The sequence below is a fragment of the Nematostella vectensis genome, chromosome 13 (genome assembly GCF_932526225.1).
Source record: "Nematostella vectensis chromosome 13, jaNemVect1.1, whole genome shotgun sequence".
Lineage (NCBI taxonomy): Eukaryota > Metazoa > Cnidaria > Anthozoa > Actiniaria > Edwardsiidae > Nematostella > Nematostella vectensis.
In genome coordinates, this window is record NC_064046.1 from 11,552,040 (window position 1) to 11,578,507 (window position 26,468).

Here is a 26,468-nt window from a genome sequence, read left to right on the forward strand (position 1 = left end):
TCAATAATTTATATAGTGAAGGAGAAAACTTAGTAACCCTGTGAAATCATAAATACGTAATTTTAAATATTTTGAATTTTAACTGTTAAATTACTTATAATGAGCTTGGGATGCCTGTGTTTGTACTGGATGTGTGGTATACCCTTATGTCTGTGCCTTGACCCTGCTGTGTGATATACCTGTGTATTTGTGCCCTACCCTAGATGTGTGGTATACCTGTGTGCTTATTTTTTAGAGAATATGCCGGGACTGTTAGAGGTCGTACGAGGAGCCATGAAAGAGTGGGAATCAAAGACCTGTGTGCGGTTTGTTGAGCGGGAGGGGGAAGATGACTACCTCACCATCTTCAGGGGTACTCAGTAAGACCAAATACTTTTACCGTTTTATTCTCTTCAACTATCAAGTACTATCAAGTGATACTTGTCCGCCCAGAGGTTTTTGTTGGGGGAGGGTGTATTGGCTGTACTATCGAACATGTTTGCTACAGCTCATTTAATCTGAAAGGAGACAAACCGATTATACTAAATTTAAAAATCTGCTAATATCTCTTAGTAAGACTTTTCCCAACACATCTTATAAAGTTGTTTTGTAATTTTATGAACAAGCGGATTCGAAATTCATGTTTCAAGGCATTTTTTCTTATTGAAGCGTAAACCACCCTCTAAATTTCTACGTCTATCAAATTCTAATAAGAAAATCTCCTACAGAAATGAAAGACCTACAATACACATCAAATCTAATAAAAAAAATTACTTATTTATTCCAGACTAACCCAGAAGGCACAATGGGTCGGGGGGCGCATAGGAGTGCCCATTACATAGAGGCCCCACATAACGCTTAACACATCTTACTGAATTTTCAATACTCATTTTAGTTGTTACAGCACGGTCGGTCGAGCAAAGGGCAAGCGCATCATGTCTGTGGGGAATGGGTGCGAGTACCATCACGTGATGCTGCATGAGTTGGGTCACGTGATTGGCTTCTGGCACGAGCAAAGCAGGCCGGACAGGGACGAATATGTACGGGTGCTGTGGCATAACATCGCTAAAGGTACCAACAAGTAGGGACAAATATATGTGAGTAATTTGGCATTGTTTGTAAGGAAAACCGTGGCGGTAAGAGTAGAGAAAGTGGGGTTTACGTCGCACTTGTAAGTTGCTGTATCTGCCGCCATTTTGTCATCCTAACAAAACACCAAATGTGAGATTACGTCTGTTGCCATCGGCTGATAAGTAAGCTACTTCGATATTTTCAATATTGAATTTGATAAGTAGAGTATAAAACTCTGTTTTTGCTGGTCACTTCGAGATTTCCTCGCGTGCAATTGTCCCCAATGTGCCCCAAACTTGCCCTTAATATTTCTGTATTGTTAAAAAAGCCATTACATTAAACAGACTACAGGCGTTTCACGCGAGTAAATGCTCACAAAATTCTGAGTGAAGCTGCACGCTCAGCCGAATGACCGAATTCTTCAGTGTTGCCCGCACTTGCATTATCTATAGTCGTTAATTACAACAAATAATTATTGGTCATCTAGGATGGGAGAATGCGTTCCTGAAGTTGAGTTGGGAGGCTGTTGACACCATGCGCGTTCACTATGACTTCTCCAGTATCATGCATTATCCCTTCGATGCATTCTCGAGAAACAACAAGCGCACCTTACTCCCCCTGATCCCCGTCAAGGCCACGCCCTACACCAAACTGACGGATCGGGACGTTCTCAAGGTCAACCTTATGTACAAGTGTTCTAGTGAGTACACAAAGAAAACATATCAATAGTCTTTTTTCTAGTTCGCTCTTTCAATGCGATATCACGAAATTACATACCATTTTGGAAGTCCGCTTCAATTAATCCTTTTTTTTCGCCCTAGAATTGTGTAAGTCGAGAATTTCCACGAAACTTGCAGGAATTCGTGTTTACTACGATTTTGATGGCCGCCATTTTGAAACAGGCCCAGGCCCTAGCGTTTTTGGAACATCACAGCTTTCCCGCGCGCACGCCCCAGGCTCTCTTAGACCATTTAGAAAAAAAGACTGCCATTGATCGATGTGTTAGCATGATTTTCCCTCTTCGGACTGAAATAAACTAACCATCAACCCCCTCTTACCAAATGCCTTCAGAATTGAGATCAGAATGTTATTGAATCAACTTATCTGCTGACCCGTAGCCTGATTCTTAGGACTGGGCAAGAAGGGCGAATTACCACAGTCAATGGTCAATGCTGATATTCGATAACTTGTTTCTTCAGGTGTCGGTCCACCAACGTCTCACTCTGACCAAGATGAGCCAATCGAAGTGCGGCACAGACACAAACGAGCTCTACAAGATTCTGCACGGGCCAAACGAGTGACTCGAGGTATCTCTCCCAGTCCCCGAATGCTATATTTGAAAGAGCTGCCTTATTAGGACATTCCATGCCAGATTTGGAAGGGACTGCCTTATTAGGATATTTTCATTCCATATTTGGAAGGGACTGCCTTATTAGGATATTTTCATTCCATATTTGAAAGGGACTGCCGTATTAGGACCTTTTCATTCCATATTTGGAAAGGACTGCCTTATTAGGACCTTTTCATTCCATATTTGGAATTATTAATTATGAAACCCAACGCTTACCATGCGTTAATCCCTTTTTTTAATGAACTTCCTTTTTTTTTTTTTTTACACTTGTGCGGCAGCAATCTGTAGAGACAAACTGTACTCTTGCAAGCTCTGGGCGAAACAGGGTTTCTGTGAAATCCGGAAGGACTTCATGCCAACGGAATGCCCTAAAAGCTGCAAGATCTGTCAAGACAAGAACGAGAGGACGACAACATGTGAGTCAGTCGCTCTTCTGTCGTCCTTAGCGGCCATACAGCCATACAGGCAACAGAAAAAAGCACCCTTCTGCTTATCTACAATCCCAAAAGGGCCGTAACAAACTTTGGGGACACGCTACAAGGGACATTTAAAAAAACTGGAGTGCACAGCCACGCCCCTACTGGTCATTTCTTTATAATCATTGAAAAAAAAACCAGGGGGACGTGTCCTCCCCCCCCCCTTCTTCCCCACCCCGCCCCCCCTGGGCCTGACAGGCGTTGCGGCACTGGCATTCCCATCCCTGGCATTCTAAAGAATGGGCTAAATAAACCAAAGATGAAACTATGTTTTTGGATAGTTTTTTTCGTATCTTTGTTATTTGGACGGAAATTGGATGTCCGGTATTAACATTAATAATCGTTAATAGGTAAATTAACAATCGTTGTAAGACAGGTGCATCAACTTATGCTTCTATTCTTCCTTTCTATAGATGAGTATGCAATAAGAGCTCCAAAAAACACGTTGTCAGTTGTAATAACCGACACTACGCCTGATGTGCATCATGGTAAAAAAATCAGAAACAACGAACGCAAAAAGCTTAGACGGAAAGCGAAAAAACGAGCTAAGATGGAGCTACAACAAATACGCAAGCACAGGGACACTTATTGTAAGGTACGCGCCAAATGTTGCACGCTCACGAAGCCAGACAGACGCATTCCGTTTGGGATCGGGCACCTGCACAAACCGCCGACGTGCGTGAGTTCTTGGGCACTTTTTGTAAGGTGCAAGAACACAGGAACGCTATATTGTAGGTGTGGAATAGGGGCACAAAATGGGGGCACACATTATTAGGTGTGTTAAATCCGCATTGTCACCAGTTTACTTCCGGTCGATTACGTAACACTTCCGATGAATCTTAACGGAAAACGCTTAAAATATTTTAAAATATTGAAAGCAGTGTGTTTATTGGAAGTTTCTTTGAGGATGTGATTGATAATTTAGAGCGGATGGACTGTTAAATAGCACGGATTCTAATAGATTCTTTTGTCTTTTAACGGTTGAGGTTTCCGTCGAACCTCTGGAAGTAAACTGGTGACAATGCGGCACAAGCACAAGGACGCTTATTTTAAGGTGCGCGAACAGAGCGTACTCATTTAGGTCAGCAATCAGAGAGGCACATAATGTATAGTGCGCAATGGGGGCCTAGTGGGGCACATATTGTTTGAGGAACAAACACAGGGGGAATTGTTTTTTTTTATAATTTGTTCAAATTGAAATCCGTTTAATAGCCCCTTTAAAGCGTGCAATCGATCTGATCTTTGGCTAACATAATCACCAGTGCTTCTAGTTTGCAAATTCACAAGTAAAAATTAGATGTTAATAATCGGCGAGGCGCGACGCACGTGTAAATGAAATCGCGGTTTTAGGGGTTTGGTACAAAATCTAAAATACTGTAGTTGCAAACCACTCCATCTTGCGTATATGAGGTCAGTTGAACTTGATATATTATATGACAAGCGGACAACCGAATCGATTCCTTGGAAGTATCAAAAAAGGGGGGGGGGGCAATTTGTAACTTACTCTTCAATACTTTAAACAAATCGATTCGGTTTTGAAGGGACTACTAAGCGGGTTTCAATTTGAACGATATTTTTTAAAACAATTACCCGCGAGAGGCCTTTATGTGCACAGACACAGGGGTGGTTATTGTAAGATGCGGAGACACAAGGGAAACTAATCAAAGGTCCTAACATAGTTAGTAAAGAGCAGTAGCTAAGAATGATACGCACTATGTACTGAATAATAATGACAAGGTACTAAAATGGATGTTTGACAGGATAGCCAAAAGTCCTGTAAATACTGGGCATCTCGTGGATTCTGTAACACAAGGGCCGACTTTATGTTGAAGCACTGTCAAAAGAGCTGCAATACTTGCGAACAAGGTAAGGTGGGGGGAGGGGTGGGTTGGGTTGGAAAAGGGCATGCTCTTCATATCTCTTTGGTTCCTATCAATCAATGACTGTCGTTTTTCCTGTGGTAAAAATGCTCTTATTTGCAGATAAGCTAGAATGCTTCGATCGTGATCCTCGCTGCAGGTCCTGGGCACGATGGCGCTACTGCTCAAGATCCAATTACAGACAAGTCATGGAGAAATTCTGCAGGAAGACCTGCGGTTTCTGCAAAGCAGGTCCATCATACGCATACACCCTTACCACCCCCCCCCCCCCCTCCACTCATCCCCCAGTCCCTACAGTCAAACAAACAACTGCTGATGTTACCCTATGAATACCCATGATGCACTAGCAAATCACGTGACTTTTTGGGTGGCAAACCCGCGCTCCGGCTTTTGGCGGCAAAATGACAACAACAAAAATATTTTTATTCAACGCTTACGAATCATCAAGAAAGTTTTCTGGTGTCAGAACGGACTTATCTTTATTGCTCTCCAGCATCAGGACCATCTTCAGGGTTTGTTTCAGTGTTTTGTTTTAGTTTGCAACCCTAAAAGTCACATATTATCAGCTTGCATATCGCCTATTAGCGCGAGTAGGGCGTTTTCTAGCAAGAGGGCCAGGATTTCTAGCCAGAGCAGGGCAGGTATAGAGAGCAAACAAACTTATCTACAGTGTAAATTGTAAAACTCTCGTGGCTAGGACGTTAAATGGCAGTTCCCTCTCGCAAATCTAACAAACCTGCAATGGAGGAGCCCATATTCAGTGTATTTGCCGCCGCTGCCAATATCCTTATATGGGGATTTCATTGTATTTTAAATAATATATTTTTCTTTGTCCCAGGCTCTGACGCGTGCCGCGACCGTGAGCCCGATGAGCGGTGCTTCCATTGGCGGGACAGCGGCTACTGCTCGAGTAGTGATAACGACATAAGAAGAGCTATGAAGACTATGTGTAGCAAGACGTGCGACTTCTGCGGTGAGGTTTACTTGGGTACCCTGTGCTAACAGGTGCGCGGGATATATTATAAAGATTTGTGGTTGGTGTATCATGGGAAAAGGGAAATGGTATCGCTTGTTCCAGCTCTTTCGCCCAATATAAATTTGCTATAATTATCTCCAAGGGATTTTCACAGAAGAAATTTGGGCTGGGTCATAAGTGAAAATAAAATTATAACAATGAAAGAATCGGTCGCGAATAAAACCTGTCGTAGAAAAAATGTTGACACCTTAATTACTCCTTTAGTATAGCCTCGAAATTTCCCTCCAATAATTTTCTTTCAATATTCAATATTGATCAAAGATCTTGGTTTGTATGATGCCTCTTGTCCATTGAAAATGATAAAAAAAAGTTGTACAAACTTTTATACAACTCAATGAAACGCTTATAACACCACTAGTATTAAACATGTTTTACAAGGTTCACTCTTTTTTCAGGTAGTATGATCATTGCCAAATACCTTACGTTTCATTTCAGCTCACAAAGACAGTAAAAACCCCACCAACAAACCGCCTTGTGTCGATAGGTTTTGGGAATGTCATGGATGGCACAAACTTGGCTATTGTCAGACGAGACCTGGCTATATGGATGAGTACTGTAAAAAGAGCTGCGGGAACTGTGCCGTAGGAGAAGAGAGAAAACATGGTGAGTCTATGAGTAAAACATATTTATCCGCTTGTCCCGGTTCTTGCTCCAGAGGCGGAGCGGGCCCCGTCTCCCCCCTATTTTCAGACAAAATAACAAGTAATATAAGAAAATCCAGAGAAGAACAAAGAATCCTTGCTTCGGCCTGAATCCGCCCTTTTTTCCTCTCTCTTCTCTCTTTCTTTTTCCTGGTTCCCCCTTCCCCATGTTGTAATATATACCTATTTCACAAAAGGTTGTCAGTGCAAATGGCGAATGGCAAATGGTAAATGGCTTATGGGCACTAATTATTCGTAAAATTAAAGGTGTTAAATCAAGTCCAGCAATATCAGAGCTAAGCACCTTTAATGGATAATTGTTTTGATTTATCCATATTCTTCTAGACGCATGGTTACTTTGGTCCTAGATCTGCCATTTGCCAATCGCCAATTGCACTGACAACCTTTATTAAAATAGGTGTATACGAGCCAACCCAAACCTTCTGTTTCAGATGTTTGTCTTGATAACGAAGTCGATTGCGAAGCGCGAAAGGCGCAGGGATATTGCGAAAAGAGGAAAACCTACATGCAGTTTAACTGTCGGAAGACCTGTGGCATGTGTGGAACGCGCAAGTCTCTGAAACCTGGTAAGTAGTCAATTGGCAGTGAGGCCTACAGAAATACGAGCATTCTAAATATAGCGTGTTGATATGCCGTGTCCTTAGCTGTACCTGAAAGAGGCCGTCTGTGACGTCGTCTCAGAGTCAGTTTTGAAAGAGGCCGTCTACTAAGGGTTTACATTTCTATCGCGTGCTGATTCATTCAACTTTCCCCGATATGCTTGCATACAATAACCGCCTATTTAGTGTCTAGATTCTCTATGCAAGAGCCGCCTATTTAGTGTCTAGATTCTCTATGCAAGAGCCGCCTATTTAGTGTCTAGATGCCTGACAGCAAGGGCCGCCTACTTAGTGTTTCGATTCTATAGCGTGGTAATTTCCATAACTTTCATAGCTATGCCCGTATGCAAGGATCGTACAAGCTGGTGCAGGAAGTGGGCTAGCTACGGGTACTGTCACACCAAGGCGGTCTACATGCTGAAGTCATGCAAGCGGAGCTGCGGCATCTGCGAAGATCCAAGTGGATCCAAGGCAACTCCAGTTGGTTTGTAGTTCAATATTCTTATCTTTTTTCCCGGAAAGGGGTACTTAGAACATGTGACGTGACGTGACGCGGGCGAAACTTATTTGAATGTATGACGGGATGGAACGAAACGGAAGCAGATATAACGAGACAGGACGTGACGAAATGAAAGACACAATACCGGACTAGATGGGACGGGACAAAATGACGAAGGACGAATCGAGACTGGACGAAACGGAGCGAGGACGAGACAAATCGAGACGGAGAAGGACGAATCGAGCCGGGACGAAAAGGGGCGAAAAGGAGAACGGGACGGGATTGGAAGGTCGAATCGAGACGAGAAGAAACGAGACAGAACGATCTTGGGTCGCAAGGGGTTCGACTGAACAGGAAAGGAAATTTTTATAACAGTGAAAAAGAAAGGAAATAAAAGATGGAACGATCGTTTCATTTTGTTACACGATGACTGCAAGCTCACACAAATATCTCGACGAATCTGTTTTACCACAGGGGACCCTTCACTGCCTTGTGAGGATAAGCACAAGTCGTGTGTCTACTGGGCCAGTATTGGCGTATGTGACGTCAGGCCGACATATATGTACAAGCATTGCAGACTAGCGTGCCGAGTCTGTACTCCAGGTATAGTCCTCCCCCTCCCAATATCTATCAATAATTGTTATTTTTTCTCTAAATGGTCTACATCTCGGAACTTATACGAGCATCTCGTGGAATGCCATATCGTGCTAGCATTTCACTGTGCCCCATTCCCTCACATACTAGATTGCGTATCCTGGATCCCAAGAGGGCGAATTTAAAGCCGCATTGTCACCAGTTTACTTCCGGATGTCCGACGGAAACCTTAACCGTTAAAAGACAAAAGAATATATTAGAATCCGAGATATTTAACAGGCAATCCGCTCTAAATCATCAATCACATCCTCAAAGAAACTTCCAATAGACACACTGCTTTCAATATTTTGAAACATTTTTCGCGTTTTCCGTTCATCGTCGGCGGTTCTTACGTAATCGACCGGAAGTAAACTGGTGACAATGCGGCTTTAAGGGTGTACTGACATTAGTATTGCTCAGTAAAGATATCAGCGAACAGTATATAGTAATGCTATCCTCTCTTGCAGTAAAGAAACACGAAGGACCCCCGTGTGATAACAAAGATCCCGATGAAGAGTGCGACCATTGGGCGAAACTCGGCAAGTGTGCTTCAAGGCCGAGCTACATGATGGAGAAGTGTCAGAAATCATGCAACGCATGCCCGCCAAGTAAGTAAAGCTGTATCCACACTAGAGAGGAAACGTGTGCCCGATAAGTAAGTAAAGCTGTGTCCACACTAGAGAGGAAACGTGTGCCCGCCAAGTAAGTAAAGTTGTCTTCACACTAGAGAGGAAACGTGTGCCCGCCAAGTAAAGCTGTGTCCACACTAGAGAGGAAACGTGTGCCCGATAAGTAAGTAAAGCTGTGTCCACACTAGAGAGGAAACGTGTGCCCGCCAAGTAAGTAATGTCCATACTAGAGATATTCTTCTTTGCAATAAAATGATCAGGTTTTCTCTGATTTAATTTTACTTTTAGGGCTACACAAACTCATCCCGGAGAAACCAAAAGGTGAGTGCTTAGCATCATGGAAAACCGTCCTTTCCTTTCTCAACAAGAAGGACTCCCAATTGACAGGCTATTTTTACCACAGGTATCCTGTGCCAACTGTCTTGTAAACGGTGGATTGAGCGAGGACTATGTAACAAGTGGAGAAACCGCTGTCTCAGATCATGCCTGGCTCAAGGCTGTGACGACAAACCAGTGAGACCTGCAGGTACTCAAAGGCTCAATAATACTCACTTTCACCATGCCGTGCAGTGCGATGGCATTTCCACACCATAAAAATGTACTGGACAATACCTCCTTTCGGCCGAAATTTCTACTTTCCTATTTTTTTTTTTTTTAGCGGAGAGGTAGTCGTCCATGGAAAAAGTACTATTTGGTGTCTCGGGGACTTTTTTTCCATATAAAGAGCTTTACTTTGTCTGGACACGGGCTGCAAATAAGATACACGGTTTAAGTCGAATGGACGACTGTATAAAATCAAACGAGACTATTTGACATCAGAGCTATCTTTTAAGCTTTTACACTCAAGAGCGTACACAGGATTGGCGGGGAGGGGAGGGTGTGCGCAGGGTGTCACAGGTATTTTATTGAAAAGAATATAGTTGACAGCCTGCGCGCCCCCTTGTGACACTAATTGTTTTCTTATTTTTTCCTATGCACCAATAGTATGTAGAAAACACAAAACATCATAGTGCATTTGCGATGAAAGGCAAGTTAACATAGGTTTAATAGAAGAGCTTTTTGAAACGACCATTAAGATTTAAGCCTAAAAAACTTTGCTTATTGCTTAATTTTTAAAAACATCACAGTCATCTGTTGTGTGACTATTTCTAGGGACGTGTTCGGAACCGTTCGGTGCTGGATGGGACTACAAGCTTTCCGATGACGCGTTCAATGCTTCCTCTTTTATCAAGAAAGGTAAAGACACGAGCTTCCTTTTAGCGTACCTAACGTATTTTGTCTATAAAGGTAAAGACAGAGTTTTGTTTTAGCGTAACTAACAATGCATTTGTAGATGACAGACGAAAGGACAGACAGGCTTGGTCTCGGCTGAAAACTACTTTTTATACATTAGGAAAGTGAATTCCCTTTGTCTATTTAAAGGAAAGTGGGACTTTGGACCACGCAACGCCCGCCTGTACAAAGAAGACGACTCCGTATATAAGCGCGTGGGAGGGTGGTGTGCGGCCGGAAAACGCAACCAGTGGCTCCAGGTGGACTTGGGGAATGTACGGATCATTACGGCTGTGGCCATTCAAGGTGAGAGTTGGATTCTTTGGAGGGAAGTTGCAGATCGACAGAAAGGGAGTCGGACAGAAGATGCTAGCGGAGGACAGAAATGCATTTCAGTCAATCTTGTTTTAAAAACTATCGTTTTTCTAGCTCGCTCGGTAAATTCCTCATTAGGCTTTACAGGGAGTCCGCTTCAATCATTTCTTTCGTTTTTTTATCGCTCTAGAACTTTGTAAGTCTAGAATTTCCACGAAAACTTGTAGGAATTCGTGTTTACTGCGATTTTTCTAGCAGCCATCTTGGAAATGGAGCCTAGTCCCTAACGTTTCAGAATATCACAGATTTCCCGCTCGCTCGCCCCAGGCTCTTTTAGACGATTTAGAAAACGACAGCCATTGATTGATATGCTATCGGATTAGATTGCCACGGAAAGGCCGAAGTACAGCAGTACATCTGCAGCACAAAAAAGCATACGGTGCGTAGCAAGAGATGGCTTAGGAGTCTCCCCATCTTCCTCCTCCTTTCCTCATATAGAAAAATCGTCATATCTCACACCTTCTAATAAGATGTATATACACCTATTTCAAATAAGGTCTTTGAGTAACCATGTCGTAAAATGACATTCTTTTCTGACGGTATATCATCGTTCTTAGTTGTGATCTTATTACTATACTACTCATACCGTTACAAAGAGTGAATTCTGGTAACTTTACGCAGGTCGCGACAAGTCGTACGAGCACGTTAAATCATTTGAACTTGGATTTAGCGTGGATGGCAAGAAATTTTATAAGTATAGAGAAAAGGGAAAATTAAAGGTGAGGGAACGGCTCACTAATATACGCTAAACCTGTAGATATTCAATGTAAATCTTACCCCACCCCAATCCTTTATCCAACCATATCCATTCTAACTAGGGCTGTCCCTTAGATACTCGTTAACTTTTGAGCAACTTTTAGGATTTGCGACAACTTTTCTCTTTCCGGGCATCTTTTGTAAATGAGAGCACTTTTTCTAATTCTAACCCCACCCCTATTCATCCTAACCCCACCCCTATTCATCCTAACCCCACCCCTTTTTATCCTCACCCCACCCTTTCCCACCCAACCCTGTCCTGGTCCATTTCACTTAAAAATAACAAATATAGACCAAGTCTTTAACAACCGTATACTACTATAATACCGTAATAATACCGTATACTACTAACCCTCCGCTTTCCCCTATCATAGCCCTTATAATACTCTCCAACCTACGCCACCCCATCTCATCCTTTCCCACCCAACCCCACACTACCCCTGGTTAAGTCTGATGGCTATGTGTATGTCTTACTTACAGACATTCCAAGGCAACTGCGACCATTTCACACCGGTGGTCAACAAACTTCACCAAGCTCACGCGGCACGATACGTTCGCTTCTATCCCATCACTCATTCAAATATTTGTATGCGCGTGGAGATTTACGGCTGTGATAAACTCAGAGGTGAGATTAGATCAGACCCGTACCCAATCGCCAACATGAGAAGGATATATGAAAAAAATAAGGGATACATAATTTATGCGCGGGTTGCCTGTGGTGATTAACTAGGCGCGTGGTGCCGAGTGGGTTGACGCGCGGTGCCGTGTGGGTTGCTTTACCCACACGGCACCTCGCGCCTTGTTAATCACCACAGGCAACCCGCGCTCCCCTTATTTTCTTTTGATATTCTCCTCATTTTAGCGACTGGGTACGAGTCTGAGGTTAGATGCAGAAATTCTAGTGACAAAAGTTCGAAACAATTCAGGAAGCTGCCCCCTTTTATATAAAGCATAAGGTTTACTCAAACAACGGCCCATAAGGCAGCTAATTTGATCACAATCCAAGCTGACAAGTAAAGAGAAGTTCTCACAAGCGGAGAATCTACACATGGAAAGAAAAGTCAACATCTGCTTTATCGCCTTTCCTCTTTCATCTATGGAAGACCCTCCTGACATTCTTAAAAGATTCAGCAAAATCAGATAATAGGCAGAACAGGGTTCGTTATATTTTGTACGCCTCTCTGTGAACAGAGTATATTTCGCTGTCGTTTCCGGCTTACTCTCGTCGACAGCAAAACCACCTTTTTTTTAAAGTAAGAACGATAGGACTAGGGTTAGGACGACACCTAACCCGCGTGTTGTAGTCTTTCTAATTGTACTATTCCAATAATCCACCTCACCAAGATTCGATTTGCCTCAACTCATTTCTTACTAATGCGAAATTGGTAATGTTTTTCACTTTGTTTTTCAGGTGAAGCTAAGAGAGATTACCCGTTTGTTATTCATCCCAGACACTACTACTATTAAACATATCGTTCTTTATCAACTCTTAAAGCTCATAAGCTGCCAATACCCATCGATTGCATCTTGCCGCAAATGATGTTGCCACTCTCAACTATCTGCCTCTACATGGGGCCATGGGGAGCATCGGGTGGAAATTCATCCTCCTCAATTTATTTGAGTAAATCAGTTAGGAAAGTAAGAAAGGTCCGTCTCTTTGTAATGTATATATAACAAATAAAATCTCTAACTTTTAGCCGGTCGTTCTTATTTATCTGTTTTTTTAAACATTCTGGATTAGCTCTTGTTCTTTGTCCTTAGACAAAAAGGGCAACATAAATTGGTATCCCGTTCAAAGAGTTCAAACCAATTCCCTCGTTGTCGGGAATCAGCGGCGTAGCCAGGATTTTAAACAGGGAGGGCCCAAAAGGGACTTTCAAGGCATTTTCTCCTGTATTTTAGATTATGTTTCATACATTTACTGTATTTTTGACTGCTAGAAGGGGGGCCTGGGCCACCCCCTGGCTACGCCCCTGGGAATAGATGTACATATTTCCAAACGACATACGAAGATGCTTGTATTGTACAATATGGTAAAAGCATGATGCGAAAAGTAACATAAAAAAAACGCGTGCACGCTGTATTACCAATATTCGAAAAAATAATTCCGCAGCACACAGCTTCAAAAAATAACACTAGGCAGTAGATTTCAAGATAGGTTTCAACGAAGAACCTGTCCCCCCCCCTCCTTCTCAAAATAATGCTCAAAGATTTATGTCATCAATAAATCTCCAGGCAACAAGAATTCGAACGAAGTATTTACCGTAAAGCTGTTTAAACGAGCCGTTCTTTTATTCCATCATTTGCAGCGCTATTGACACCCATGTTTCAAAAGATTTAATGTCAAAATCGAGAGTTGCAGGCATTGTATTGACTTAGGGATGATTTTATATGATGATCGCTAAGGTATCCATGTCTTTATATATTTTTTATATATATTTTATTTTTCGCACGTCTTTATTTTTGTATGCACACAGTAAAATTTGCCTAAAAGGGGTCTTATTTATCTAAGCGTTTATTTCCTGGTTTACAGTTTTTGTCACCTCCAAATGACTAATGATCTTTTTAACGATTAGCTTTCTTATTGCTTGGCGCACTTCTGTAGCTGTTTATTTGTCCCAAGAATCGCGAATGTGTAGAGGTGAGCGAGTAATTCTCCATTTACTTTCTCTTCAAACACCCATCCACTTTTTTTTGCTAAAAGCCAAACACCTTAAAGGTTTCCTTTAATTTAAATTTTCTTTTAATTTTAACTATTTTGAGCTATTTTGATTTGCTAGATGAAATACAGCTATCATACCAGGAGAAGTTCGACTAGCTTGTAACTTTTCTTTATTTTTGGTCAGTAGTTCATAAAGGAACATTTAATAGATAAGAATAAATACTATTTACCATGTGCCTTCACACAACACAAACTTTCTAAAGATATTTCTAAAAAAAGAATTTTGTTTCTTTTTTTATTAACTACGATAAATATCACTGAGTATGTTATTCATCTACATTTTTTAGTTAATTTTTTTTGCTTCGTTATAAACAAAATAAGGTCTCAAACTCATGCCCGGTCCCGGTTAACCAGCCCCTTTTGAAATTCTTGCTTAGAACAATGCTTGCTCCCCTCCCGCTTTTCACAAAACCTCAGTATCATCTTATATGATTTCTACTTTTCAGCCTTTTGGTCTCCTTGCTAGAGATGAAAACGTGTGGTATTTTGGTTGTGTTGGCTGTTTTCGCCTCTTGTTCCCTCGTGAGTGAGGTCAGCGGAGGCCCACGGTGGCATGGGAAAAAGTATCTTTGTAATGGCGACGTGGATAAATGGTTCAAGATCATCTGTAAGCCCCACACTGGCACTCATGTTTATTACCCGGGCAAGCGATCGATAGTGGAGTCACAAGGTTGGTGAAAGTCTATAAAGACACATTATCTGTGATTTGATGTCTTACTTCAATCTAGATCAACCAAGATAAAACAATGAGCCAGCATTTTTGAAATCACCATTTCTTTATCTAGTTGCATACTTGTGTGTCATATTACTGTTATTGAAAAGAAACGATTTGTTTTGACTGCTCTTGTTGTTGTTCTTTAGATGCTAACGAGGCGAATCTGTTCCTAAAGCCGATGCGAGAGAAACGAAACATCCACGAAGAGTGTTGTAAAGAAGGTTGTACTTATCACGAGATTCAAGAAGTTTGCTGAATCTAAATCTATTAAACGTATCAAAAATATGTGGTGTTTTTTTATGAAAATCGGATCCCGGTTGTCCTGGTAACACTTGCCCTTTCCCTGCTCCAACACCCAGTCAAACCTAGCCATTGCCTTCTAGAGGGGGAAGGGTAATCAATTTATACCCAAAAATACCAATGATAAAAACTTACCACTCCAAAAACATTAAGCTGGCTTTTGTATGTGTTATCAATTATCCATACACACCACCCTTATGTACCAACGAACTTCTCTATCCCAATATATTCAGGCAAATTTAACGAAATAACAAGTAGGGGTATGGCTGTGTAGCCTTAATGTTTTTGTATTTTCCCCCCTCCTACATTTCGAGTCCTGCTACAGCTCTAACCAAATAGTAATAATCTTTTGAGTTTTTCTTTCCGCCAGAAGGGGATCCCCACCGTTACTGACTTGTGTGCTTGTTGTTTTCGTGTATCTACAAAAATGACAGAAGACGAGGATAAAAACATGGTACAAGATCAAACATTTGTTGAAAAAGCAAAAGCTAGATATAGAATACACTCGCATATTCCAAAGGTGCTTAACATCGACTGGTCTTTTTCGCCAGAATTTTTTTATTTTTTGCCTCTTTTTCATTGAGTTCGTGCTTAGTGCTGGCTGAATCATCATTAACACCAAATCCCAATCAATTCAATCGAAACGTCAATTACTCTGCTATAAGTAAATACAGATAAATCTGTTACAAAAACTCAATAGAGAATAAAGGAAAGATTGTTTACACATTTGATAAATATTGCTACGAGCTGGACACTGTTCAGCAATCATTTGTTTGTATCAGCGAGTGTTAATTGTGCACGGAAAATTGAATATATCTTTTCAATTGCTTTTGACCTCTCTTCATTTCCCTCTGTCTTCTTGAAGGTCATCACTCCAGTCTCTTAAGGTAACCTTATACCCATATCATATTAGCTCTGAAATTCCATATCAACAGGCTTATTATACTTACTTCGAGGCTCGTTAACCCATTAGACTGAGTAAACTTTTTTTCGTTTTTTTTTTTTTTTTGGAGCGCCTGAAATTTCGTCCATGCATTGAACATACTAAAAACTAAGAACATTTTAAAAAGGGCCGTGGCCAGAATTACAGGGAAATTACAGGGAATTACAGTGAAAACTACGCTTTATTGAAGCTAAAGTATAACCGAGGCATTATATAACGAACTTAAGAAAAGCAAAGGGAACGATGGCGCACTCGTAAGATTAACAAAAAAAAATCATATCAGTCAATCTTGTTTTAAAAACTGTCGTTTTTCTAGCTCGCTCGGTCATTTCCTTATTAGGCATTACACACCATAGTTGGGAGTCCGCTTCAATCATTTTTTCCGCTTTTTTATCGCTTTAGAGCTTTGTAAGTTGATAATTTCCACGTATACTTGCAGGAATTCGTGTTTACTACTATTTTTCTGGCAGCCACCTTAGAAATGGAGCCTAGTCCCTAACGTTTTAGAATTCACAGGTCTCCTGCGCGCTCGCCCCAGACTCTTTTAGACCATTTAGAAAAACGACAGCCATTGATTGATATGGTAAACAAACAAAAATGTGGGAGAAGTTGAATCTCGATTGTGTGTCACCATCGTCCCTCTGCATCGTCGGGCTCTGTTCAGAAAAGTCTAACTTACATTTACTTTTATTGTGACGAATCCAAACTGAAACTGAATCCACAAATTGGTTTAGATATGACATATTGTGATTACTGTTAAATAGTGATTATCTTTATGCTTCGTATTCTTTTCGCGATGCAAAAATTCGCGTAAAAGCACAAACATTCAAGTAAGAGTATGGTGCGCGGCGCGGGTAATATTTTTTTTCGCCATTTAACCCGTCCCTATTTGACACTGCTATTTTTCCAAGTCTATGGAATGATCTTTGAATGGTAGACAGGCTGAGTTACACGAACTGTACAAAATTTTCTAAGTAGCCCCTGGTGTGCGGATTCTTTTATTTCTGCACTTATTTCTGCCCGCAAAAGGCGACTCGCACACACTGATCACGTGACTTTTGGCGTGGCAAATTCAAGCCAAAATAGGGGACTTGCGCTAAGAGATCACGTGATCATTGCAAATTCACAACAAACTAAAATCAGAAATGTCTGCGCCCGTCACACCAGAGAACGACAAAAAAATCTTTAAATGAAACTTAACCCTTTCTAAAAAAAGAATTATTGCTTTTTTCGAAGGCGCTGAAAATGTTGCTTTTATTGCTGTTATTTGCCGCCAAAAGCCTGAGCGCGCGCTAGTTTGCCGCCAAAACAGTCACGTGTTCGCTTAACACACTTAACGAAAAAGTGGCTGTACCCGTCACGCCACAAAACGACGAAAAAATAAATACTTAAAATGAAAACAGGCCTTTTTTGATAGATAATTTTTTTTGGCTTACTCGTAAGCGCTAAACAAGTTCCTTTTTGTTATTGTTATTTTGCAGCCAAAATCCTGAGCGCGCGCGAGTGTGCCACCCAAAAAGTCACGTGATCTGCCGGTGCAAGTTGTCTATTTGGACACTACTGTTTAAGAGGCAATGTTTTTTGCTGAAAAATATACGCTGCTTATTCATTATAATCCCGCCACGCTACCATTTCTAATATTTTATTACTGTCCCTCTGTTATCAGATGAAGTCGGCGGTTTTCCTTACGTTACTTCTCCTAGTCAGCGCGTTCAGTGTGAACGAAGCCAAGTCGAAGTTTAAGCTTTGTGGGAGCATCCTAACAAGTCTTTTTGCGCACATCTGCAAAGACAGCGCGCCCAAACCTCCCTCTTCTGACGCCCCTCAAGGTAAAAAACAAAATTGCAGCTTCCCCTCTCCCTAGTAGGGTAGCCTGGGGGCATAAGAAGATTGTTACTTCCAAGCTTCGAATAATACGCCACATCAATGATCTCGGACCAGGGGCGTGGCCAGGGGGTGGCCCAGGGGGGCCCGGGCCCCCCCTTCTAGCAGCCAAAAATACAGTAAATATATGAGTCATTATTTGAAATACAGGAGAAAATGCCTTCACCGGGCCTTTTGGGCCCCCTCCTGTTAAAAATCCTGGCTACGCCGCTGCGGACGCCTTCCCGTCGGCATTCGCTTGTCGCACTTTCGGGTTTTCGGGGGAGCAAAGACCTTCGGTATCTTGGTAATTAGAGGACGACTGATTTCACCAATGATTAAATGAAAGAACTTGATAGCGAACAGTTGAATCGGACTCCCAAATTTAACACTCAGGAGTTGGACCCAATACAAGACCTGATGTTGTATATGGTTGTTCGATTGCATAGTTTAAAACCGACAACTCAGACCTATCTGTTCTTGCCCCTCCCCCCTTTCATTTTCTCCCAAAGGCTCTATATTTATATCGTTGATTATTCAAACTGTTTTATTTTGGGTTTGAGTTTACGAGATACGATTGGTAAAAATTATTCTAATAATGCAGAATGTATTTTTCAAAATAATTCATGTTATTTAATTTTTTATATGATTGCAGCCTCGGTACAGGACGCCAACTCGTTTCTTCATCATTCAAAGAGCAGGTTTCGTCGGGGACTTCACGAAGAATGTTGTAACGAATCATGTGATATGCACGAGATCTATGAAAACTGTTAAAACAGCGTATTTTAAATTAAAGGCTATCTATAAACTTCTAGTATCTTATTTTTTTGAAAGAGAACGCCCCTGAACTTCTGAAAAAGTGAAAAAAAATATTATAAAATATTATCCCTGCCTCCTCGACTCAGGAAAGAATCAAAATGATGTCATTAAAATTGACAGCTTTTGTGAGAATCTTTGCAGACTCGTCTATGCCAAAAAGATGTACACTTTCATCTCTAAAAAGATTGTCACAGGGCCTAGGTATCTTTTGCCCAGTTTTCGAATTTTGGGAATTGAAGCTATAGAAGCTATATTTTTATAAGAACGTCTAATTTTCAGTTGTGGTTTGGCCGTTCTTAATTTTTGGGACACTTTAAGGCTGAATATCTTAGCGATATTCTTAAATTTTAGTGTATATAAGAATATAATACCCAATGGTTAATTATTAGGAAGAGAATAACACTAATGATTATTAGCAATAATAAGGTTGTTACTATGAGCACAATTTGATTCTGCATTTTAGAAAGCATCAGGAGTAAAAAATATTTTATTTCTGATATCTGAGCCTCCGCATGTTCTTAGCATGTTCTTAAAATTTGGTGAAATCTCAGGCTGGACGTTCTTATAAAAAAGGTTCTTATAATAGAAATTGTATTAAGGTTTCTCAGCTGTACCGATCGTGTGGGATTAACAAAAAGACTCCCGCTTATTGAAAAAAAAAACGAGAAGCCTTTGTATTGAGCCGTGGGATTCAAGGTGCAGTGTTTCAGCCGCCTCACAGAGATGTAAACAATCCTCACGCCACCCTATGGGATGCTAATACCACACAAAGCTTAAAAAGGAACTGACGACTAGCATTATATGCGGCATCTTTGTTACTTTGACTTCAACAAATAGATTGAACATTTATTTTGCTATTTTAAATATTTGCATTATCTCTGGACGTGCACCGCGCCACGAGGAATTGGAAAGGGGAGTCAGGGGGGGGGGGGGGGGGGGAAGTCAGAATTATTAACTTCTTCATTTCCGACTTGCAATTCCGTAGGTATTAGTTGAAAGACAATCAGACAATTAAAATATTATAAATGCGCCCCACTTTCTTTCTTACCTAAGCTTCGACCCTGAAAAATGATTCAGTTATATGATTATACTCTCCGATACTCTTTACTCAGCCGGAGAGAAAAAGTTGCGGCTTGTCTCTTTGTGCTTACGCAAAGCACCTCTTCCGCTCACGCGAGCCTAGCATCTGCGTAAATCCATGAGCCTTAGTGTTGCTACACCCAAGACCGACAAAGAGACTTCGTCAATATACACTACATTTGTTTAAACTCAGTTTGCTGCAAATAAGTGTCTGTTTTGCTCCTAGAATGATGATCGCTTTAGTTTTATGCAGCACGATGAAAAATCCATATTCCACAGGTCGGAATTTTCTACCGACTTTTCCAAATTGCAGAAAGTTTCTGTATAAAAAAAAAAAGCTGGGAATAGATTATTTTTTGGCATCACCACATTTACCTATTTCATTCCCTGTTAGCAAACACCAGCCCAGCGAAAAAGAAATAGGCATTTCTGCTAACAGGGAACCCAATTAGTAATTTATTAAAGTCACCATAGTACGTAGTATACGTAAGTAAGTAGAATACAACCAACTGAGTTGATTGGGGTATATAGGAAAACCCTTGAACCCTGGCGGAATTCGAACCCAATTTTTATTTTCTTTGATGATTTGACGGATTAAAAAAATGCCCCGAAATCCAACGCGCCAGATATACACACCATGTGCCAGGCCGGCTTTAAACTCTTTGGGGTCCCTGTGGGTTGGCCATGAGCAGCTCGATAGAGCCAAACCAGGGGAAATTTATTGGTTCGCGTCATCGCCAACCAGAAGAAACCTTCATTATATTCTGAATAGCACTCCTAGTGTTTAAACACGTTCCATAAAAAAAAACACCAAAAAAACTCTAAGAGAATACAAAGCTCAGTAAACATTTGTGTCAATTGTGTTTATGGGTTCTATTACTAAAGACGTGTATATTTTCTACCCCACTATTTTCCCATATTCTTACTTTTCGCGCCCTTGATAATTTTCCCTATTCGTGATGCTAAAGGTAAGTACAAATTCAGCTAATTAAACTTAGCCTTAAAAACTCGTGTTTACACTTTTAATCCTATCTCCAGGGTACGAATAGAGACAGAGACATTTTCTTTGCTTATCAGCACTTGTAGAACTCCGTAGAAAAAAAAAAATACTAATCGATCGTAAAGCTCTCGTAAATAAATGAAATAATTTTGAGCCATGATTGGTAAGGTGAGGCGTGGTTTTTAAAGATAAATTCACACATACACATTTTATTTGTATTTATTTATTGACGGCGGATTTTCCAGAAAATCTTAACACAATGACAAACATATGGTTGTCGTACAGCAAAAGTCTTACTATCACGATTTGAGCGTTTATTGTGAATTCGTGACAGCTTCTGGTACATTGTTTGACAGTTTATGATGTCACTGCATACTTCGGTTAATTTACGAAGGTGACTACCCATCTACCAATATCATTATATTTATATCTGTTTGGCACTAGTTGTATACACACAACGCTGCCCATGCCCTAACCCTAACCCTAACCCTAACCCTAACCTGCCCCTCCCCCCCCCTCCTCCCCCCCCCCCACCCCCCCCCCCCCCCCAATGAGATGGTGCTCAATACGGGAGTTAAACGCAAGTTTATTCTGGGCATATGTTGAACAGTATACACTAGATCCAACTCGAACTTTACAGGAAGACCGGCACATGTCCAGAAGGGGAAGCCGATTGGTCCGGACTCCACCCTGATCACGTGACGAGATGAGTTTGATTCCGGTCGACCTCTTCATTGGTAGTAAAGAGGGTTAATTTTATGTTTGTATTGGCATAGAAAACGTTTCTAGATAGATCTAGTGACCTATTACCAGAGCTTTAAGGATGCCGATTTGAACTTAATTGGTCCGTGGTCAGTGATTTACTACTCTGGACCCCAGCCTGCGTTTTTGGCTAGGCACGCCCCTGCACTTATCGCTGATTCGAGTTATAAGTTAAGATTTTAAAACGCGATAAACACTTATATTATTTTGAGAAGTAAAAAACTAAATGGTGTTAAGATCAAAACGTAAAGTATAAAGGGCCAAGACAAGGCACTGTGGGGGACACCATGCTGAAAAACTCTCTCTTTGCACTTTACAAGGTTTCCGCTAATACGGTTATATCATCCATGAATAGCTCGCAGATAGACTCATACATAAGAACCTTGAGAATTCCCAAGCCAAACACTAACCAATTAAGTTGAATGTAACTGCATGTATTTTTTATTTTCCAGGAGTAAGTTCAACCATAATATATCATGTTTATCTCCCATAAATTCGCCTTTCATATTCAGTTTGTTTTAATTGACCAATGAGATTCCTCCACCTATCTGCCGATGTAAAAATGTTTAGACTTCCCGTATTCCTTGTGCATCTGAATCTATCAACGAGTACGGAAATCCTTGAGACCTTTATTATCATCTCATAATAGAGAAGAATCTCAATGTATCCTTTGGTTTAGGGAGTATACATTATCAATGGAAGAAACTGTCACTCACATTATCTGACATCTCACTTAAACTTCTGAGTACCCTGAGCAATCGATAATGACTTCGCACTTTTGATTAATATAGGACGTCTTAGAAAAACTTGTCAAGGCTTTGCCTGGAGTGTGGAGTCTATTCGTAGTTATTAAATGGCAGTTTTGAACTTCCTGTTTCTTGTGAATGACTTCGGGGATTTATTTGTGTCTCTTTCGCGGCTTATAATACGTGTTTGTTCAGATAATTTCTTCATCCCGTCTCCTAATTGTACTTCAACACTTTTTCATTTATTCAAGTTATTATTGAATATAAAAAACGTGTGAATTTTGTTTCTTCCATCATTTTCGTCAATCCTTTATATTATATCTTATTGTTCTAATTTACAAGTGTTTTAAAAGCATCTAATTAGCACCATCTAATTGGAACCGATTAACTATTACCTTCTAAGAAAAATCGTCAACCCGAGACATTCAAAAAAATTATTATCCGGTTCGGAATTATTGTAGCTGTTTTGCTAAATGATGGCACTATCTTTCTATCTAATTGATTTTCCTGCAAAGTGTTTTGCACTAAATAATAAGGCCATAAGACCCCCTATGTCGGACAGTACTATATTCAAGCCCACCTTCAATTTTCAACTTCCTATTTTTGTTTAATATTTCTTGCTAACCATGCCGAGACACGAAATTTGTGTTTATTTTCATTTCATTTTGACCCTCAAGCTGATCGTATTTTACCCTCGCAAGGAAATGTTTTTTCCGTCTATCATAGCATCGGCTCCTCCTTTTTACGAACCACTGGTAATGTTTACGTATCTTTTGGCAAGAAAATAATATATCCCAGGTCAAATTGAATGATTTTGTTCTTACAAATTTCCAGAGTTTTATAAGGTGAATTTTTCAATTATCATTCATATTTCTAGGATCTTTGCTTTTTAAATCCTTTGTCCTTAAAAACGTATACAAGAGAAGATTTGCATCCCTAAAAGATAAAGATTTATATCATTACCTATTGCTTTGATAAAAAAAAAACTATACTTCTGGTTCGTGCCTTATTACCTAAGGTTATCAATTGTTTTTTTTTCTTGGTTTAATGAATTTTAATGGCAGTTGGAATCTCAGGACAGAAATTTTCTTCCGCTTATCCTATTTATTTATCGTCCTAAATATATTATTACATTTTCAGAACCTTCGAGCTTCTATTTGAATTTTCGAATACTTTACCTTTTCAAAAACAATATGCTATCTAATTAGATTCGTGTGATCTTGTCATTCAAGAAGTCTCCTCACCATTACAGTATAGGTTGGTTTCGAACGCAGTGCTGGATTAAAGGCCGACTTCAATTAGATCTTGACGTACTTTGTAGCCAAAATCAGAGCAAATGGCTGTTTTACCAAGAGTACATCATCGTTGTCCCCTAGCCCAATCATCAAGTACTGAAGAATTCATATTCATGTGTAGTGTTTATATGTTTTTTTTTGCTGTTCCGTGGCAGCAGCTAGATCAGCCAAGATATAAGATTCCTTTTTCTCTTCCAAGAAATGCCAACTCTCTTGTAAGGTAAAACCTCTAGGTGATTATGTCCGTATTTTGAAAAATGTCTGCTTATACTAACAAATGTTCTACCTGTTTCAGTAACGGGGGGGGGGGGGGGGGGGCTAAAACACTGTCAGTTGTAATGTTGCATATGGTTATCCAGTCAACTCTCACTAGCCGTGGAAAGACTGCTGTAAAGATTGAAATTTTTCCAGATAGTTTCGTACTTTCGTATGTAAGCCCTCTTGGAACTCCATCTACTCGCCGTTCATACATGTCGGAGATAACTCCTCCTGCTCACTTCTCCTAGAAACCATAGATGTCATCATACCAGCAGGGCGCCTATCGCTCTTAAAAATGGATTCCTTAAAATCCCGTTTGAGGAACGCGAAGATGAGCGGATCCATGATGGTATTCAGTAGAAGAGTAAAGAATGAGACGTAGAGTAGTGTCTGGGTGATCAAGTGTTCTAGTTGAAACGCTGTGCAGGCGTTGATATAAATCAGAGGCAGCCAGCAGAGCAGAAACATGGCTAAGATGATGGCAAACACTCGCGCTGCTTTCTCTTCAGTTCCAGCTCGCTCACCGGTCTTGTTCCCTGAGCTTGTTCGACGTCTGTTCCTCTGAATGAAGTTCCGGATGATTTTCAGCAAACGCGCGTAGACCCAGATCATTGCCACGCAGGGTAAGAGCACAAAGAGGATTAAGGTGATTATCATGTAAGCCTTGTGGTAAGGAGAACTAGGATCTGCGTGCCATGCCAGTGGAAGAAGGGAAATAAGAACTGGAATAAACCAAGAAGCGAATATGATGATTGAGACTTTTCGCTTGTTCATGATCACACGGTAGCCAAATGGTTTAGTGAGCGCAACGAATCTTTCGTAAGTCACGGCGCAGAGATTGAAAATAGACGCCAGAAGTAAGACGGCAATCACGTAACCACTGATGGGGACCTTTGTGAGGGTGTATTCCTCGGCGATGTAGATAGGCACCAGCACAGCAGCGGCAAGGAGATCCGATACAGAAAGGCTGACCACAAACGCGTTAGTTATCGTCAACATTCTCGCGTTACAGAACACGATACAGCACACGACCACGTTCAAAACAGTGGAAGCCAGTCCCATCACTGACCAACATACTAGGAATGGTAATGGAGCGGGCTGGTAGGCAGGCGGTAGCATACTCGGTATACTCGAATTTGTGTTATTCATTTTCTCTTCCTATTTGTGAATCTTCCTCGTAATCGTTCACGTTTTGAGCTTCACTTTTCTCTGTCAATTCTCCGAGAAGAGTCACTTACCATGGAACAATTGTTCAGCCTACTTGTCCAATCTGCACGTTACTTTCAGGATGGGGATACAATAGGTATATAAGGACTCACGTAGGTACGGAGTAAGCCCCCGATTCACCTGTTTTCACCTCCTCTTTTTTCCCTCTTCTTCCCCTTCTTTTCCTGTGAATGTTTCAAGCGCCTTGCGATGTCTGGTGTAAGCGTACTGGTAGCGATACTGATGTCGCGTGGAAGTTGTAGCTGTGACTCGTCCAAGACCTATTAAAAATGAAGGAATTGAGGGCTTGTTAAGAAAAGTATTTGAAGGATGTTATGTAAACAAAGTGCGCGGTGAAAAAGTTACTTTATAAACATGATATAAAATCTTGCGGCCCTAAGGCGAAATCAAAGAGTACCTCGTTTGAATAATGCAAAACCCTTAGTATCGGTGCTTAGTATCGCTTTTGCCGATACCAATAACTTGTAAATATGAAATAAAAAATTGGAAACTGCGGCAAATTAAACTTATGTTAGTTTGGCTTTGAGTTTATGAGAAGTAGCAGGAAAATTAGTATTTGCTTTACCTAAAGCAAACAAATAGACGTGTGTGTATACCCAAAGCTTGGCTCAGACTCTTAAAAAACTGAAAATACAGTCAATAAAGCTGCACTTGAAAATTACAGCTCATTATAGGAGAGAGCTAAAATGACAAACTCCAACATCACTAGAACAAAAAGGTATAAAATTTAAATGCATTCCAAAGTGGACAACCCACGGGTCTCAATGGCTCACTTGAATTCGAACAGCACGGAGTAAATGCAAATAAAGGGCCATTTTATATCCTTCTCCAGCATTTTCAAATGAACCAGGTGTTCCCCTCCACTATGAAACCATAAACAACAGCACTGAATCATAAGAATCTCAATTCTTTTTTTTGTAGCCCTTTTATATTGGACTTTAATTTTTGAAAGGAACAAAAATAATTAATTGAAATTTTTAGTTTTATTTCTTTTTTTCACACTACATGTAAACATATTTTCCAGTATTCTGGTTCCTAACCAAAAGAGCTATCGGCGCTTACACAAACATATTTGGGCTGAGGACAAGAATATATTTTTTCTCATTAAAAACTATGTTTTAAGAAAATACGCTTTTAATATTGAAGTACCAAGCTTCTCGTGATTTCTCTTGATTAGTTTGAATGAAAGGGTAAGGAAAAAAATATGTTTTCCCAAAAAATGTGTATATTGTATCATTGTTACGACTTTTCAGTTCTTCTTACGAATACAAATTTAAGAGGAAATTGCTCAGTAAATAGATATTTGTGTCAGTGTGTCTAAAAATTGTTATTTCACTATTTTATTAAGCGAACAGCCAGAAACATTTGTTTGGATTTGTGAGAATAATTTAGAAAACAGGCTAGAAATAGTCTGCTTGCTTCGAACACCTGCCCCTTGTTTATCCATGGAATGGAATCAGGTCTTCCAAAAAAAGTTTGCGAAATATATTTTTATATTTGATTGAAATTGAATGACCGGT

General features: G+C 40.5%; 4 protein-coding genes across 9 annotated transcripts in view; 3 read left to right on the forward strand and 1 right to left on the reverse strand.

The window, feature by feature from the left end:
* The window catches only part of LOC5519420, a 28,977-nt gene extending 16,063 nt beyond the window's left edge, over positions 1–12,914 (forward strand). For all 4 annotated transcript variants that reach the window (XM_048720932.1, XM_032364323.2, XM_032364324.2 and 1 more), the window contains 21 exons: positions 236–359; positions 875–1,050; positions 1,538–1,750; positions 2,250–2,357; positions 2,680–2,817; positions 3,291–3,472; positions 4,638–4,743; positions 4,860–4,988; positions 5,596–5,730; positions 6,229–6,396; positions 6,887–7,021; positions 7,389–7,538; positions 8,028–8,156; positions 8,654–8,794; positions 9,104–9,136; positions 9,219–9,341; positions 9,968–10,051; positions 10,238–10,393; positions 11,084–11,181; positions 11,699–11,843; positions 12,630–12,914. In XM_048720932.1, coding sequence (XP_048576889.1) covers positions 236–359; positions 875–1,050; positions 1,538–1,750; positions 2,250–2,357; positions 2,680–2,817; positions 3,291–3,472; positions 4,638–4,743; positions 4,860–4,988; positions 5,596–5,730; positions 6,229–6,396; positions 6,887–7,021; positions 7,389–7,538; positions 8,028–8,156; positions 8,654–8,794; positions 9,104–9,136; positions 9,219–9,341; positions 9,968–10,051; positions 10,238–10,393; positions 11,084–11,181; positions 11,699–11,843; positions 12,630–12,685 — 2,729 coding nt within the window. In that variant the 3' untranslated portion in view covers positions 12,686–12,914. The remainder of the gene's footprint in view (positions 1–235; positions 360–874; positions 1,051–1,537; positions 1,751–2,249; positions 2,358–2,679; positions 2,818–3,290; positions 3,473–4,637; positions 4,744–4,859; positions 4,989–5,595; positions 5,731–6,228; positions 6,397–6,886; positions 7,022–7,388; positions 7,539–8,027; positions 8,157–8,653; positions 8,795–9,103; positions 9,137–9,218; positions 9,342–9,967; positions 10,052–10,237; positions 10,394–11,083; positions 11,182–11,698; positions 11,844–12,629) is intronic.
* Positions 12,915–13,775: 861 nt separating this feature from the next.
* LOC116603329 lies at positions 13,776–14,940 on the forward strand. The gene is made up of 3 exons (XM_032364401.2): positions 13,776–13,859; positions 14,387–14,610; positions 14,802–14,940. The coding sequence occupies exons 2-3, from the start codon at positions 14,409–14,411 to the stop codon at positions 14,909–14,911; spliced, it is 312 nt and encodes a 103-aa protein (XP_032220292.1). The 5' UTR covers positions 13,776–13,859; positions 14,387–14,408; the 3' UTR covers positions 14,912–14,940.
* A 1,495-nt stretch (positions 14,941–16,435) lies between these two features.
* On the forward strand, positions 16,436–18,569 carry LOC5519428. The gene is made up of 3 exons (XM_048721144.1): positions 16,436–16,481; positions 17,565–17,727; positions 18,417–18,569. The coding sequence occupies exons 1-3, from the start codon at positions 16,479–16,481 to the stop codon at positions 18,533–18,535; spliced, it is 285 nt and encodes a 94-aa protein (XP_048577101.1). The 5' UTR covers positions 16,436–16,478; the 3' UTR covers positions 18,536–18,569.
* A 2,657-nt stretch (positions 18,570–21,226) lies between these two features.
* Positions 21,227–26,468, reverse strand: part of LOC5519413 (octopamine receptor beta-3R) — a 16,541-nt gene continuing 11,299 nt past the window's right edge. For 2 of the 3 annotated variants that reach the window (XM_032364294.2, XM_032364298.2), the window contains exon 2: positions 21,227–25,208. In XM_032364294.2, the coding sequence (XP_032220185.1) occupies positions 23,917–24,870 (954 nt within the window). In that variant the 5' untranslated portion in view covers positions 24,871–25,208 and the 3' untranslated portion in view covers positions 21,227–23,916. Of the gene's footprint in view, positions 25,209–25,345; positions 25,556–26,468 lie in introns of those variants that run through there. The other variant, XM_032364295.2, reaches the window with a different exon arrangement.

What these genes read in the sequence shown, in the direction of transcription:
- LOC116603329 (XM_032364401.2), top strand. Translation starts at nt 14,409, where the DNA reads ATGAAAACGTGTGGTATTTTGGTTGTGTTGGCTGTTTTCGCCTCTTGT. An exon ending in ATCGATAGTGGAGTCACAAG is followed by an intron (nt 14,611 to 14,801) that starts GTTGGTGAAAGT and finishes GTTGTTCTTTAG; the next exon opens with ATGCTAACGAGGCGAATCTG.
- LOC5519428 (XM_048721144.1), top strand. An exon ending in CTCTTCTGACGCCCCTCAAG is followed by an intron (nt 17,728 to 18,416) that starts GTAAAAAACAAA and finishes ATATGATTGCAG; the next exon opens with CCTCGGTACAGGACGCCAAC.